Source organism: Gekko japonicus, unplaced genomic scaffold, assembly GCF_001447785.1.
Source record: "Gekko japonicus isolate JY-2015 unplaced genomic scaffold, Gekko_japonicus_V1.1 scaffold763, whole genome shotgun sequence".
Classification (NCBI taxonomy): domain Eukaryota; kingdom Metazoa; phylum Chordata; class Lepidosauria; order Squamata; family Gekkonidae; genus Gekko; species Gekko japonicus.
In genome coordinates, this window is record NW_015161426.1 from 607,572 (window position 1) to 624,620 (window position 17,049).

General features: G+C 40.6%; 1 protein-coding gene across 2 annotated transcripts in view; it reads left to right on the forward strand.

Annotated features, from left to right (window-relative positions):
* The window catches only part of SGCD (sarcoglycan delta), a 359,455-nt gene that overhangs the window by 203,892 nt on the left and 138,514 nt on the right, over positions 1-17,049 (forward strand). For both annotated transcript variants that reach the window (XM_015428722.1, XM_015428728.1), the window contains exons 4-5: positions 3,062-3,149; positions 15,992-16,111. In XM_015428722.1, coding sequence (XP_015284208.1) covers positions 3,062-3,149; positions 15,992-16,111 — 208 coding nt within the window. The remainder of the gene's footprint in view (positions 1-3,061; positions 3,150-15,991; positions 16,112-17,049) is intronic.

Genomic DNA, 17,049 nt, shown 5'->3' on the forward strand with positions numbered 1-17,049 from the left:
AGGAAAAATACAGAATTGCAATATTGTGAAACAGCAATAATTTTCCTTTTAAAATGGTGGCCTAAGAGAAAATACTGTAAGATAATAAATACTGCATTGCACAACAAATAGTATAAGAGAAAATAAAACATACAAGCCTGTCCAGCAAGAAGGGGGGGAGGGTATTCAAGGCAGCAAAGAAGCAACATTGGGGATTGAAACTGATCAGGAGAAGGCAGAAGATTTGGTTCCAGGTAGGCGGAGAAGAGGTTCAGGATCCAGAAAAGAGACCAACCATGAGGATGTTGCCAAGTCCGACCTCATCCCCAGCAGGTGACTTTGGGGGAGGTGTCCCCAATGCAATGATGTTAAGTTGGGGATGTCCCCACCCCAAGCCCCACCCCCAACAATGACCACCTGTGGCTACCCCTCTCCCTCCCCTCTTGCAAGATTTAAAGGGCCCTCCAGCTAAGCCAGGGAGCACATGGCCCACCGATCAGCTGTAGAGTCCTTAAAATCTTGCAGGAGGAGAGGAAGAGGTGGCTGCCAACCACACGCTTCAACTCCAAGCGGCAATGCAAGGTCTGGGCCCCACTCGCCATAAGCATTTAAAGGGACCCTTTAAATGTTTTTTGGCGAGCAGGGGTTTCATGCAGGCATGTGACATCCAGCCACTGCTCACCAAAAGCATTAAAAAAGATCCTTTAAATGTTTTTGGTGAATGGTGCCACACGGGCCTGAATTCCAAGCAGTGAATCTCCACTTGGAGTTTAGGTTGCAGCGGGCCATGTGCTCAGCTGAAGGGCCCTTTAAATCTTGCAGGATGGGAGGGAGAGGGGTGGCCGCAGGTGGTCATTGTTGGGGGCAAAGCTTCCCCACCGGCCAGGTGGCCAGTGGTGGGAAGGAGCCCACAAAAGCAGGGGAACCCCAATCTGGACCTGGGGGCTTGCAACTTTAATGAGGTAACAGAGTGTTTGCAAACGTGTTACAAAAATGGGTCTGAGAGGCAACTTTTTATACCCTTTTGCCTGGGACGTAAAGGGAGGCGGTATCTTAGCAGTGGAATGTAAAAATAATAAAAATGTAATCGTGGGGGGTGCAAGTATGTGAAACCTTTGTCTCTTTTGTGGAGTCTTCCTTTTACATTTAGAGTGTCAAGAATGTTCCCATGGGGAGATCAGGAAGTCAAATATGTTTGCATCATTTGCCATGATTGGGATAGAGCTGGAATCTTCCTGCCAGGTTGTTTAGCTAGAAAAGATATTTCTGGAGTCAGCCCGTTGCTTATTGCTTTGGAAATCTGAGTCATTGGTTATGATCAGATTAGCAGGGAGGAAGCTCTGGGGTCCTTGGGAAAATGGCCCTTGATTGAATCCCTCTTCAAGTGGGCTTACGTATGTGACCAATAGAGGAGTGGCCCTGCATCCCTTTCCTTCTTGTTGTGACTCACTACTTTTCATTATCAATTGAATTCAGACTCCTTCTATCTTTCTTGGGCCCACACTCAGGTGTACACATGTACAGAAGGGGATGAAACCACACAAAAAAGTGGGTCCCCTTGGCTGAGGGTCTTGTGGACATTGGTATTTTCAGTTCAAAAGATCTCATGTAGCTGCCCTAAGAAATAACTCTTCCTAAGATCTTCATGAGTCAATGAAATCAGGGTGATGGTGTTAAGCTGGATAGGCCAATGGTACAGTTTAAAATAAGGCAAGTCATGTGTTCATTGGAACATATATGAGAGAAGTGGTCACCTATTTGGTTCATGAATGGCACAGAAGCACAAGATACTCTTTGCATCCATAGGTCTGATTCAGAAGAGAGATCTATACTTTGTATCAGGCCACTTCCCTTTTTGTCCCCGTGGCATGCCATAAATCTAGAATTTAAAACAGATGGTGCAGCACAGCATATATTTCCCAGTATCTCTTGAGGGGAAACGTAAAAATTCTGCCTAAGCACTGAAAAATTAAAATAGGATGAGTAATATTGGTTTAACTTGTTTTTGTTAGTTTGTCGGTTTACAACATAGTAAGTCTTGTGTATAGTATGATGCCAGAGTAAAATTTAGTATATATGTTCAGGCCCCAGGCCTGTATTTCAGGTCTGAAGACCACTTTAGCCCCAATTCTATTTCCTGAGTGGGAAGGGATATGGATGTAAAACACAACATTGTAATATATGTCCAAAGAACACAACACAATATAATATATGCCTCGGAGACAAAAGCATCAGAATGCAAATTGGTGTGCACATTTTGGATAAAATTATAATTTTATGTTTCAAGCTCTAATCCTGCATGTGTATTCAAGAAAGCCAGAAGTGAGACAGACTGTATATACCTTTTTACTTAGTTTTCCTTTAGTGAAGCCTATTTCAAAAATTCCACAAATCTTTATATATAGACTCTCTTTCTTTAAAAATATTGTTTTGTAGACATCATATGCTTGGTTTTGGTCCTTTAAAAAATGCAACAAAATTACAATGTCTCCTTTGTTATCCTGACAGTTGGCCATTCTGGTTTAACAATGTACAGAGTGATCAGCCAGGTCATCTGTGCAAAAAAAGTCCAAGCAAGCATGTGACAGTTTCAAACAAAAGTAAAGCATTCCCCAATACTGATGGTAACATTTAAGCATTCTTCCATGCCACCTACCTGTACAACCTACATTTTTACAGCAGGGTAATATCTTTGTAGCAGCATACATTGCCTAAGGCTCACAGGCAATTGATACTTTCCCATGCGTTCAGGTAAATATTTAATACATTCTGGGTCAGTAGTATCCCTCAGATTGCAATTTAGTACTCACTGGATCAAATCAGACCTTCACAAATAAATTTTAATCATGCTTGCAAATCCATTTCACCATGTAAAATTCACATGGCCTTGTCCATATCAAAATACAAGGTCCACACAAGCTCAGGTAGATTTCTAATGTTGCAGGCAGAGACATAATTGTCCAAATAGACACATGGAAGTGCACGCACAAGTGTCCTACAAGTTTGTGTGAGAGCACAATGCATTTCCTATTGGGAAGCAATATGCCCATCTCATTCATTTTCTCTTGTGCTCTTATTGTAGGGCAACCCTCTGTACTTCCAATCTGCACGGAATGTTACAGTGAACATTCTCAATGAGAAGAGTAAAGTTCTTACACGTCTTGTTACAGGTAAGGTGAAGGAAGTGCTCAAGGAAGGGATAAAAAAGAAGAAAAGGGCACTGCGGTGGGGTATTCGGCAATCATTAGCCCTTGGGATAATAATCACTACTTACCTAGCACAATATAAAGTCATGACCCAGCTTGGCCCTGTAGGAGTAAAAAGATAAGAACATTAGAGCTGAACTGAACAAGTGGGTGGCTGTGTATTTCTAATATGGAAGCAGAAAATTATTTTCCTTTGAAAGAAGAGCCTGGGACAAAGGGTCACTTGTACAAGTATAAGGTCAGGAAGAGAATAGTCACTTTGATGTTTCATTTGTAACAATACAAGCCTGTCTCTGGACACTTTAAACTTGTCTATGACAAGTGATATTCTACTGATTAATATTCACAGCAAAGAAATACTTTGCCTTTTAAAGATTTCTAAAAAAAATCCCAAAAAAGAAAATCCCTTGTGCTGATAAGTACCGTTTATGTTCACAAAATGCTACGCTTTATGTTTGACAGGGAAATGGATGCTTCTGAAAATCCCAGCAGACATGTTGCCTTTGAGCACATGCCTTATTTTGCAACAGAAGAAGCTGCACAAAAGAATGCATTCCGACAAGGGAGAGAAGCAGTGCCAGGTGACAGCATCGGCAATCCGTAAACATGTTGTTCTATGTGAAATTGGATTGCCTGGCATTTTTATGTAACACCTGGCTTGCAGTCAGAGCTAAAGACGTTAATGAACTGATTCATTAACCAGTTATTTCTAGTTGCATGTGTAAAAATTGCCATAAGGAAGGAAATAAATTCAACCCAGAATTGAGTCTCAGGTTCTAACACTGCGGGTGGGGGGCTTGATGATCTGGTAGATCATTTGCCATTTATTGGCAAAGAACTCATTTAGTCAAAGGCATCCCTTACACAATAAAATTTAGCAGCCAGTAGCACAGTCACAAAGTAGCACAGTAGCACAGTCACAAAGACAGTGAGAGTATATATATGTGGGAAGCTGTGCACTTGCCAAACTTGAAATGAATGCTCCGTGATGCTCTGAAGAGACACAGCTCTTGCCTTTTATAATTATTATAAAGCATTATTGTGATGCCAGAACTATAAGTTTTCCGCAATTTATAAGGAAGATGCAAAATAGATCAAACCATCTTCAGAAAGAGCAGCTGTTATTATTTATTTATTTGATTTTTACCCCGCCTTCCCCACCGAGGCAGGCTCAGGGTGGCTTACACAAGAAACAATAGTTAAACAACAATAACTATAAAATACACAAAAGTTATTAAAATCAGTTAACAGAACAAAGGCGGTATAGCTACAATAAAGTACACTTATTGGTCCATCCATTATTGGCGGACTCAGGCTGGAAATAGATTGGCACAGGGCATAGATGATAACACAGCTCCTTACCTTATAATAACATTCAACCTTTTTAATGGCTCTGAAGTCTCAGCATGGCACAATGTGAAACCACATCTATAATGAAAGCAAATTTCATGCCTTGTGAAGCTGCCTTATACTGAATCTGACCATTGGTCCATCAAGGTCAGTATTGTCTACTCAGACTGGTGGAGGCTCTGTCTTCAGAGTCTCAGGCTGAGGTCTTTCACATCACCTACTACCTGAGCCTTTTAGCTGGAGATGCGGGGGAATGAACCTGGGACTTTCTGCATGCCAAGCAGAGGCTCTTCCACTGAGCCACAGCCCCACCAGCAAAAATTAGCCTTAAGGAAGGGGAAAGGACTCACATGAACACATGCAGCTGCCTTTTATTGAATCAGACCATCGGTCCATCAAGGTCAACATTGTCTGCTCAGACTGGCAGCTGCTCTCCACTGTCTCATGCAGAAGACTTTCATATCATGTACTGCCAGATCCTTTAACTGGAGATCCTGGGGACTGACCTTGGGATCTTCTGCCTGCTAAGTAGATGCTGTGCCACTGAGCCACAGCCCCTGACCTTGATGGTAAGTTATTAAATGATGGAGTATTCAGTTACTGAACATGCTTTCCTTTGACACCTGCCACATTCACATTATTGCAGAGCCATCTACATAACCATTCTGTGCAAGCTACCACATCGTTCTCATGTCAGAAATATTAGCTATTCATTCTGAATATTAAAGATATATCCCAAGTCGCTCTCCTTTTCCTATAATAGCAGTAGTGTGATATGGGGTATGTGTGTATTTAGCAGATTATGAACACCCTCCTGGGTGCATGAAAAGCTCAAACTAATGCTCTTTAATGATGCAGAATCATGGAAACAATCTTTTTCAATCTGCATGCCATAAAATATGTAAAATTATTTCAACTAACTATAATATAGTCATAGACCGATTTCCCACAATCCGCTGCTCGGTGCTCACTCTTCCCTTTGCCCCAATCGTACATGTTAATTTCACACTATGTGCTGCGTGGTGACATTTTGCCCCGCAACTTCACCCAATTTCCTCCATGTCTATTCAATCCTGTTTTTTGAGGATTGAGTAGACACACGGCACATAGTGTGAAATTGACATGTAGGATCGGGGCAAAGGGAAGAGTGAGTGCGGAGCAGCAGCTTGTGAGAAATTGCCCATAGACTCTATTAGCAGTGCTTCATACTCAAGCCATTCTATAAAAACACAATAAGAATCCTATAAGCATCCTACATTAGAACCAAAATATGTTACAAAATCATCATGAATGTTGGTGTAGTTATTAGGTATGTGTTCATCTTGATTTATATAGCTGCATAAGCTATATTTTTAATTTCCATTGTACTGGTATGATGTACCACATATGATGAGAAGTGGTGTTTTTAATTTATTTATTTATTTATTACATTGGATTTACTAGGCTGCCCTTACCTACAAGTAGGGCTCAGGGCGGCTTACAACAAAATAATATACAATCTCAGATTAAAAGTAAATTACAACAAACCAATAAATACCAATACATAAAACAGCATAGTCAAAATGGCAAAAAAAACCAGCATGTATAAGATGGAAGAAAAGATTCCAACTCCCTAGTCTTCCTGACGGGGAGAGGTTATGAGGGATGGGGATGTGTGAGTGTGCCAAAGGCTACCCTTATTGTTGTCCTCAACCAAAGGCCTGGCGGAACATGCCCTGTGGAATGGTAATAATTCCCTCAGGGCATGGATATCTTCTGGCAAAGTGTTCCACCAGGCAGGGAACTGAACAGCCGGACTTCTCTTGGGCTGGGGATCACCAGGAAGTTCTTATTTCCATCCAGGGGCCTACAGGGGCATATTAGTAATTTTAGCAGCACTCTAACTTTCTCTGTAGAATGATTAATTTAATCTAGCTATCCCACTTCTCTGTGTTGTTATGTAAATATGAAGTTATCACATCATCACTGTTATGGAGGAAAGCGGACACATCATGCCAAGTCATCAGTTTCCATGGCTTGGATCCCACAAATCATTTGCAGTGCTGAAATAATTTCCATCAGTGTAAGGCATCTTCCTTGCTTTCCCTTTCCTGCTGCAGCCCAAAATGTCTCCTGAAAAAAACTGTTCCTGGAGAACAGGGGGCCTCCATAAACAGCATGAATGAGGGCATTTTGGTCTGTAGTGGGAGAGGGAAGGGGAGGAGAGGAAGTTATGTTCTGCTGAAAAACCCTTAGGCCAGCAGAAATGCTTCATGGGATCCAAAACCATAACTGAATGTTTGGGGGAGAGAAGGAAATTTAGACATGGATTTTCCATTTCTGGCAACAAAACCCAGTTTGTCAAACATCTAAATTCATCTGAAGAGAAAGAGGTGTAATATGTTGAAAGAGGAAGAACCAAATTCTGATTGGCAAGAAGCCAAATCAATAAACTTTTTTAAAACCAAAAAGCTCCCATTGTTTGTGTTACATTAGACAGCGAAACACTACCATTAACCCTTTTACCTTTATAGATAGCTTGTTTTTTTAATGTAGGCTGAAGCAAACCATGTTTATATTTTTTAATGAAAGCAGAGGATCACCTTTGGATCCTAATGCATACCTTCAAAAATCAATGACAGTTTAAGTAAAGGTTCCCCAGATTGACAACCAATAGAGAAAGCACTGTGGAGAAGATGGAACGTTCGTATTATCTGCAAACCACTGTAGCATCTTTTACAGCTGGCCCAACAGTGATATATATATTGTCTAACACTTGTGCTCAGACAAGCTACCTGGATACCAGAAGTCAGAAAACATCATAGCATTTCCCTTAGATGTCATTCTGCAGCAGTAGTCTCCCAGAGATGCATGTATTGAACCAGCCTGATCCAGCTAAGCTGAAACTGCTGCACATTTTATTGTTTTGTACATCACTACCCTGAAATCAACATATGAAGAGAGCCCTTCATAGCCTTTGAGGTATTAAGATCTCAAGACTGGCAGTATCATCCACAGTTTACCATGGCACGGAGAAAAACACTCAAGATCAGATTTTCAACACCACTCAAGTACTCATATGCACCATCATTGTACTCAGAGAGCTCATTCAGAAAACTGAGCAAAAGTAAGTTGCCAGGTCACAGGCAGGTTCAGCTCGCACAGATGTCTAACCGATGGGACCAATCTCAGAGGTAGTTGTGTTCAAAGTATGCATGCATTGTGTTGGCATTGTGGTAGAAGCACTCAGAAAAGCTCACTCAGCCACTCATATACATCAGTGTAGAATTCTCTGGGTGTCATTGGCTTGCATATGGCCACCTCACTGATATATGTAGAGGTCAGAACTGCAGCATCACAGAGGTTCTTAGAGGGTTTTCTGGGTCCTGAGGATGCTCAATTAATAATCTGTACAAATCTACAGCAAACAGCACACCATGGGAAAACCATTTGTGTATGCAAACTAAAATGATTCTTTCATTATAATTTCTTATTGTCTTTGAAAAATGATACGGTTAGAAATAGAGTCAAACCTGTGATTAATCATAGTGCATTTAGTATGTGCATACACATTATTTAATAGTTTCCTTTATCTAACCTTTGACTTGGATTGTGATAACTCTACATCCAGATAATGCTCTTAGCTCGTTGCAAATCGCCCGGCACATACTCTGTATTGTAGATAATTATAACAGTGGTTCATCACAATGAGATGTAAATCTGTGTGACTGTTCGGAAGTGGTTATTTTCAAATATGCTCCTGCAGGCCAAGCAGAAGAAGGGACATCTGTTTATGCTGCAGAGCTACAATATTGTAATTAGGATTGTTAATGTTTTTAAACTTTGATGTTAGCAGGAAAACTGAGAAAATGGCACTTATACACAGGGCCATTTCAAGCACTATGACTGTCACATAGAGGCTGCTGAAACTGTTTTTGTGTCACAGTGGCTCCACGTGGGGATAGGAAGGTACAAATCTTTGAAAATGTTTAGTATTCAGATCCATGGCCTGGCAGCCACTGAGACTAGGGCAACCTACAGTTTTCAGATGTTACAGATTCTGCAAAGCTGCCACCATATGGAAGTATTTCCAGTGCCAGCGGTAGCATTTGAAATCCTTTAAACCTGATACATAATTGTGTTTTCTCTAAATGGGGGAAGTGACATATGCTTATCATGCCTCTGGGGAATGATGTGAGCTAACAGACACTAGTGAAATGAATAGCCTGATAGATTATGGTATCACAACTGGATCCAAAGAACCGATTCACATTTGGTGTTCCAATGCCCTTAACTTTCACAGATTTCTTATATGTGAATGTACTATGTGAATAGAACATGCATGAACTTTCTGTGCTGTGAAATGGGAATCGGGCAAGTTGTAAAGAATTGATTTTACTTATTTTATTATTTAAAATATTTAGATCCCCACCTTTCTTCCAGGCATACTAGGACCCAAGGCAGGAAACAATAATGAGGGGAAAAAATACAAAACAAAATACAAAAAATTAAATCAACATTAAAACAAAGCTAAAAACAACAATCAGGGCATTCCCCCTTTGCCTGGGTTCATATTGCCCCTAAAGCCCTCCAGAATGGCTCTGTTTTGCATCATCATGAAAGCCAGGAGGGTAGAACTCTCCCATGAACTCTTCTAGGAGACTGCTCCAAACGTATGAACAGCCACTGAAAAGCCAGAGTCCTGACCTTGGCAGAATGTGCCCTAGATAATGCAGGAATTGATAACAAACATTGGTGAGAAGAGCAGAGCTTTCACTGTTAACAAATAAGTATTTCTGGAGTTACTCTGTCACTATTAAGGGTGTACAAAAAATGTCTTTTTACGAATCCTGGTCCATTGGACCTGGAAAATGTCAGTATTCCTGAATATTTCCAAATAACAATATCAGTTTTGTATTGGTATTCAGGTAAATATCTGTTATTGGAAGGCCATCCATCCTCCGCCCCTGATAATTTGGCTAAGGCTGTGGCTAGATGGCTGCGGCAGAGGCGGTTGAAGCTAAATCCATCAAAGATGAAGGTCCTGTACCTGAGTCAGAAGGGAGGGGATATGGGTATCAGGCTCCCCACACTGGAAGGGGCACCTTTGGTGGCAGCCCAGAAGGTGAGGAGTCTGGGTGACACTGGGTGCCTCTCTTTCCATGGAGGCCCAGGTTACTGAAGCTGCCTGATCTGCCTTTTTCCATCTTTGGCAGATCAGCAGGGATTTAAAGTTTAAATGCTTGCTGAGTTGAGTTGGCGAGTGAATCTGTGCCCAAATAAAAGCTGAATTTTATCGGTTTTTATTCAGGTGGGGCTGTTTCGGTAGCCAAATACAGATCTCTGATGTGTATTTGTCTGAATAAATACCTGAATAATACCAATAAGATATTTTTCGGGTATTTATTCAGCTTGGTATATACAGAGCACACACCCCTATTCACCATTCAGTAACCTTAAGGGGGGGAGGTGAATTTGAGACACATCTATTATTGGCCAAGACCTGTATCTAAAAATGCCTTTTTGAGTGGAGAAACCCTTTCAATCAGGAAGACATTCACAACCTTCTGAAAGAAAGCATCCAGTGCCCCTTTACAGAATTTAACAAGCCAAGGAAGACATGGGCTCTTATTACAAGCAATGGCCTTCACACCTTGTCAATATTAGTCAGGGAAACCAGCCTGAATTGATCCAAGCAAGAGCAACTAGATAGGATTACAGATCTCCCTACTGCCTGTGTTGATTAATTCAGCATCTAAATCAGAATAGATCTCAGAGACTTTGTTTGCAAAGAATTGTGCAAATGCCTCACAGCTAAATGCCAAATCACAAACATTTAGAGACTCATTCCTGGGAGCTGCCTAATTAATCTAAGCAATTGTAGCAAATGCAATTTGGTCGACACAATGATAGCAGATAGGTAAGATTTCTTTATTGCCATTACTAGTACCAAACAGATTTTTTCCAGGCTAGCGCCCAATCTCATCAGATCTTGTAAAATAAGCAGGGTCAACCCTGGTCACTATGTGGATAAGAAACCAGTTTGGTGTAGTTTTTTTTTAAAAAAATAATTCTTTATTGTTTTATTGTTTGGTGTAGTGATTAAGTGTGTAGACTCTAATCTGGGAGAACCCAGATTAGACTCCCCACTCCTCCACTTGCAGCTGCTGGATGACCTTGGGCAAGTCATAGTTCTGTGAGAGCTTTCCCTCAAGAACAGTTCTCTGAGAGCTCTCTCAGTCCTGCATACCTCACAGGGTGTCTGTTCTCCTCCTCCTCTTCCTCTTCTTCTTGGAATACCTGGGTTGCTACACAGAGGAAGGCTAAACATATTTTGCCTTGAAAACTGTATGGGGTCATCATGAGTTTGCTGTGACTCGATGGCAATAGACAGACAGACAGAGATATATGGTTTCCACTGGACTGTATAGCACATTCTGTCAGATTTGGACCAAGTTTTCTCAGACCATCATGTTAGACATCTACCAGCCCCCCTTTTAGTCTACCAGCTCTTTTTAGTACACCCAACTAACCTGTGAACCACAGGGCTGGAGTTCTATTTTAAGGTATCACAATTGCCCAGGGTTCCTTACTGTCTCTCCTCCTTTGTCACTTGCTCTAAAACTGTAGGTAGCCATGAAGTCCTGAGCCAATCCTGACAAAGCAGCCTCTGTATGAATGTTGAAATCCCCCAAGATTAGCAGTCTGGGATATTATAGCACTATGCTAGAGACTGTGTCTGCCTGCTCAGACAGTGTATGCAATGGCAAACTAGGCGGGCAATAAACCAAAAATGCACACAGTCTATCCTAGCTGTCCAGCACAAGGAAGACATGATCAGTGCCCGCAATAGTCTGCCCTGGAAGTCTGTGGAAGGAGAAATACTCTTAGAGGATAACCGCCATCCTACCCCTTTGTTTAATGTTGTTGAAAGACAGCATACCCAGCTGGGACGAACTGATAAAGAATAATAATTACAAGTTGCATCATTTAATTATATTTTTATAGGGTTAGAAAGAAATTTCCCCTACCTCATGTTGGTTTCTAGCTTGTTGGGTTTCCCCTGTAGTATATGACCTGGCTCATTTCCTTAAACCTAGTGGATTCTTCAAATTATAACATGACTTGAACAGGAATCTGTGGTAGTGGACATCTTGTTCCTAACCCTTTTATTTTTATATGAATACACTGCAAATCACATATGATGTTCATGTGGTTTAATGTATGATGAACTTAAGGAAAACTGACTTAAAATAGGCATTTAGCACAGGTGTGTTAGAACTGATTAAAACAAATGGTTTGCTCCTAGTTAAATAAAGTATATAGAAGGTTAATAGCTTTCTGTTGCATGACTTATCATAGGTTATACCTTTAAAATATTTTACTTCTCGTTTCTTTATGTAATAAAGCCTCAGCAACCACACTTTCTGTAGTCTAGAAATCAGTATTTATAAAATTACATAATTGTCATGTTTCCTGTTTTGCAAAAAGCCCTGTCACATGTGTAAAACGTGGAGCTTTTCTTTAATAGTTTAACAGTTTGATAGTCTAATGTTTGTTTGTTTTTTACTTCATTTATATCATGTCTTTCTCACTGAAGTAGAGAAGCATGGAAGGGAGTAAATTAAACAAAAAATGAAACCCGTGCAAAAATAACAAAAACATTCAATAGAAAATATAATGATATGAACTTATATAAGTGGTGTAGTTTATCAAAACTATAATGCAGGGCTTTTTTGGTAGAAAAAGCCCAGCCGGAACTCATTAGCATAATAGGCCACACCCACCAGCAGAAACGCATTAGCAAATTAGGCCACACCCCTGACAGCACAGCTCATTAGCATATTAGGCCACACACCCCATGTTACCAGAAGTCTGGTCATCCAGCCACACCCACCTTTTGCTTCTTATTCTGTTTACCTTGTTTGTTATCAAAACCCTGGGCTCTTTTTGTAGCAGGAACTCCTTTGCATGTTAGGCCACACACCCCTAATGTAGCCAGTCCTAATGAATTTCTGCTGTTGGGTGTGGCCTGTTATGCTAATGAGTTCCTGCTGGGCGTGGCCAATTTGGGAGCCAGCCAGAACTCCGTTCCTGCGCGTTCCTGCCCAAAAGTAGCTTTGCTATAATGTATACTATGCAAATCAAAAATACAAATACAAATACATGATCCAAATACATAAATAACATTCAGAAATAGTCCAAGTCAAATTTCTCCAACAGTGAAAAGGCCAAACATCAGTATTTATAATTCCTCTTTGCAAAACTCATCTCACTGCCTGTATATCCACTTGACGGCCCTGCCAGCTTCCAGTTGCTGTATCGCATTGCTTCCTCAAAAGTGGAACACCAAAACCGCCCAATTACAATATTGTAGAATCATACAAAGCATCTTTTACATTCTTAATGTTCAGCAGACCAACTCCTACACCACTTATATAAGTTCATATCATTATATTGTCTGTTGAATGTTTTTCGTTATTTTTGCACAGGTTTCATTTTTTGTTTAATTTTCTCACCAAAGTGTCTCACTTTATTCTCCCTTCCTCCATTTTATCTTCACACAACCCCATGAAATAGCTTAGTATGTGTGACTGGCACAAGGTCACCGAGTAAGCTTCCACAGCAAAGAGAAGATTTGACCCTGGATCTCCTAGATCCTAGTCCAACCCTAACCACTACCTCATGCTACACCATCCTAATACCCTGCCAAATCTATCTTCTGCCCCAAATTCTCTATGGAAAATTCCAAAATATATGCCGTTTGTACGATCACTAGCTTTCATTTATTTATTTACGGTACTCATATTCCCTTTCTGCATCTAATTGTTTTAACACCAGGCGCTGTTGTAATAGTTTTGATGTGGTTTGATTGACATCATTGTAAGAGTTAAGTTTATAGTTTTAGTCTTTGATTGTCTTATTTTAATGTTTGTAACCCACCCTGAGCCTGTTCATGGGAAGGGTGGGATAGAAATTGAACCAACTAAATAAATGAATGAATTAGGATGATTACAACAATAAATACAATACAAAAATATCCATCTATTAAAATCATGAAAACATGTCATGAAAACACATTAAGGATATAGAGCCTGCATCCATAACCCTCAAGCTGCCCCATAAGCTTCCAAAGCTGTTTTGGGGGTGTTTACTGGGGGAATGAATCAATTTTAATTTCCAGGATTTGCAGGGGGGGGGGGTTGTTTGCTATTTGTTTGGTTATCCAAGATTTTTTTTTAAGCTAACGACACCACATTTGCACAGATGATAGTCATCCCTCTAAACTAAAGGCTGTCATGACTGGAAGATGTAAGATGCTTTGAAGTATATTCTGGGGTTCCCTAAAGCTCTGGGAACAAAGCTCTTTTCCAGGGAGGAGAATAATAAAATGCTCAAGTTGTCAGCAGAGCAGACATGACTTTCCTGCAGGAAGATAACCATTGCCCAGCTGCCAGGAAAGGGCAAGATGGATGGCTATTGCAAAACATGATGTGGGCAATAAAACCTGTGAGAAGTGCACTCTGCCTTAATTGAGGAAAGGAATGCCAGGGCTCCATGAGGGCATCACTTCACAAACTCTGGATTGGGTAAGGGACCACCCCGACTGGGGCAAGAAGGGTTAAAACAGGGGTGTCGAACTCATTTGTTATGAGGGCCGGATCTGACAAAAATGAGACCTTGTTGGGCGGGGCCACGTGTGTCATAAAATATAAACTTTATAAAGTTTATAAGATATAAACTTTATAAAGGACACAAACACAAAGGGTTTTTTTTACTTAAAATAAAAACATGCTTTAAACATTAGCACTCTTTCAATATTTTGTTTATTTAACAGTGTCTAATAACTGACACCTCTTGCTCTGAATTATTGCATCAAAATGCCTGTGCTGCTGCAATCTTGAGTGTGCTGTTCAGGTGTGTATCTGCAAACCTATGATGCCGCAGCAGCAGCAAAACTGGAAGAAGAAGCAGAAGACAGCCAGTTCCACTGCGGGCCTGATAGAAGCCCTCCAGGGGCCTGATCTGGCCCCTGGGCCACATGTTTGACACCCCTGGGTTAAAAGATCTGAACCCTGTTAACAGTGTTCAAACTGGACAGGAGATGAGGGAAGGAATAGAGGGGCGCTGAGTGAACTCTACTTCCTAAATTCTGGAGACTTGTGCCCATCCCCACTGAAAGGATGGTGAGATAACATCTGTGACTCTAAAGTTAGGAAAGGCCCACTCTCAAAAGATTTTTTAAAATTGATTTTCAGTTCAGGGATTTCTGGCCTATACTTTGTTTTATAGCCTCACCAGAAGGCTCCAACACTAGGTGCCTGCTTCACCCCTTCTGGAAGGCTGTTCCATAGCAGTGGGGCAACAACAGAAAAGGCCCTGTCTAAGCTCTAAAATATTGTATTCTCAAGAGTGAGTGGACTACCAGGAGGCCCTGGTGTACGGAGGACAATTTGAGAAATGCAACCTCATGTTGTTTTTCACATGCAAGTTAGATGTGAAAAAGTATGCTTTGCAGTTATGATTTAGGCTGGCGATACTGCATATTGTGGACAGATGTTCTACAAATATGGCCAAAATTGTTCCATAGAATGCCAAATTATACTTTTATTATGAAAAACATAGCTGGAAAACAACCGCAACCCTAGGTCTAATAACATGTTTCTACAAATGATACTGTGTGAACAGGGTTTTTTGTATAAAATTAGGGTGTGTAGTTAACCACAATAAAGAGATTCACTTGGGCACATTGGCAATAAAGTGTGCCATGTGATCCCATGTACTTCCTTAATCATATACTGTACACCTACATGATATTTTTTCTATTTTTGTAGTGATATAGAAGAGACAAAATACCACAAAGCAAGTTATAGATGAGCAACTAGTCCTTAATCTGTTCAGTGATAACTGTGTATTATCATTAATCCTTAGAAACCAGATATTCTAAATAAGAATTGTGATAAGCAGTATATCTGACAGACCCTTACCATCTTGAGATTTTTTTGGATAGCCAGTCCTTATAGATATATCTCCCTTCTCATCTTCCTTATCAATGTGTAACCATTTACCAATCCAAGTGAGCACAAAATGTTAAATTCTAATGTATGGAAATATGCTGAGCTTCATTTTGCACAATGCAATCCAACCATAGGAATTGGTTATTATGGTGGAAAATTTGGAGAGTGTGGTGCAGAATTTCAGTGACCCTTGTTTATGTGCAAGCAATGTCAGTTTGTGCCAGAGTCTGCACAAGTAGAAATCCATTCTCACAGGAAAAGAATGAACATTTTTGAAAACCCAGTTTTGATATTTATTTAAACTTCTTTTTACAAGCACTGAAAAGGAGATGTCATAGCTATGAGTGTCTCAAAGGTATGTCATATGCACAACCATTTGCATTGCTCCCTTCCTGCATGTCTGTTTATCTCATTCATGTCATTCAAAAAGACCGCTAAACTTTTCCCCCTTCTCTTTAGGTCCCAAAGCAGTGGAAGCACACAGCCAAAAATTTGAAGTGCGAACCACCAAGGGGATACTGTTGTTTTCTGCAGATGACAACGAAGTGGTGGTTGGAGCAGAGAGGCTAAGAGTTATAGGTAAACAATATTTGACAATATTTGTTTCTCTCAATATATACATATTTATTCCTTTGGAAGTGTTCTGGGTGTTTGATCTCCTTCATGGTTCTTGTGGAAAATCTCCCTGATGGTTTCAGGAACAGTTGGTCAGATGGGTTTTTTTTAATTATTCATGGGTTTTGAAACTTCATTTGCTCATGACCTTCAGAACTGGCTTGAATTCCTAGAGGAGAAAAGAGACACACCATAAATCAGCATCATAATGCATTGCATTATTTGAAATATTGGCAGAGAAATGTGAAAGAGACTGACCTAAAAGAAAAAAAAGTCTTCTGCGCATCCTTATTGGGGTAAGGGATGAGCAGGAGCACAGTTTAAATCTACGTTTGTAAGGACTGAAATGAGGACACCGCCATCCCAATTTGCAACACTTTTCTATGAGCCCTGTTCCAAAACTGCCATAACTAGGTCACTCTCCAGACACTGCTTTTAGCCATGTGGGATCTGCTGCAGTGTGGCTGCACGACTGGCAAATCCAAGGTCACAGGAGAATAACTGATACAGTGGCTCCTTCCCACATCAGTGTTGCCTCAGCTCTCAGAAAGGTAGTGCTGCCATGGGCGTTTCCCCTGTGAACTTCAGCTCAAGATTTTACTGAGCAGTCATTTTGCAGTTCCCATGTTGCCCACTAAAAGCGTCTAAGTAAGAGACAATTTCTATATGCACATTTTATTTCTTCGTGGGCAGTTATCTGTGCCAAAAATACCAGAACCTGAAGGAAGAACTCTGATTGGAGGTGAAGAAATATGCTCTGTGTAATCCAAAGTTGTAGCTAGGAACAAAGTGTGAACTTGCCCCACCTCTCATATATCAAATTCAGTCAATGAGATCTCGACATACTATCAAACATGAGAAGAAAGGAGATAAATGCTTGCCTTGTAGACAGTTCCATTCAA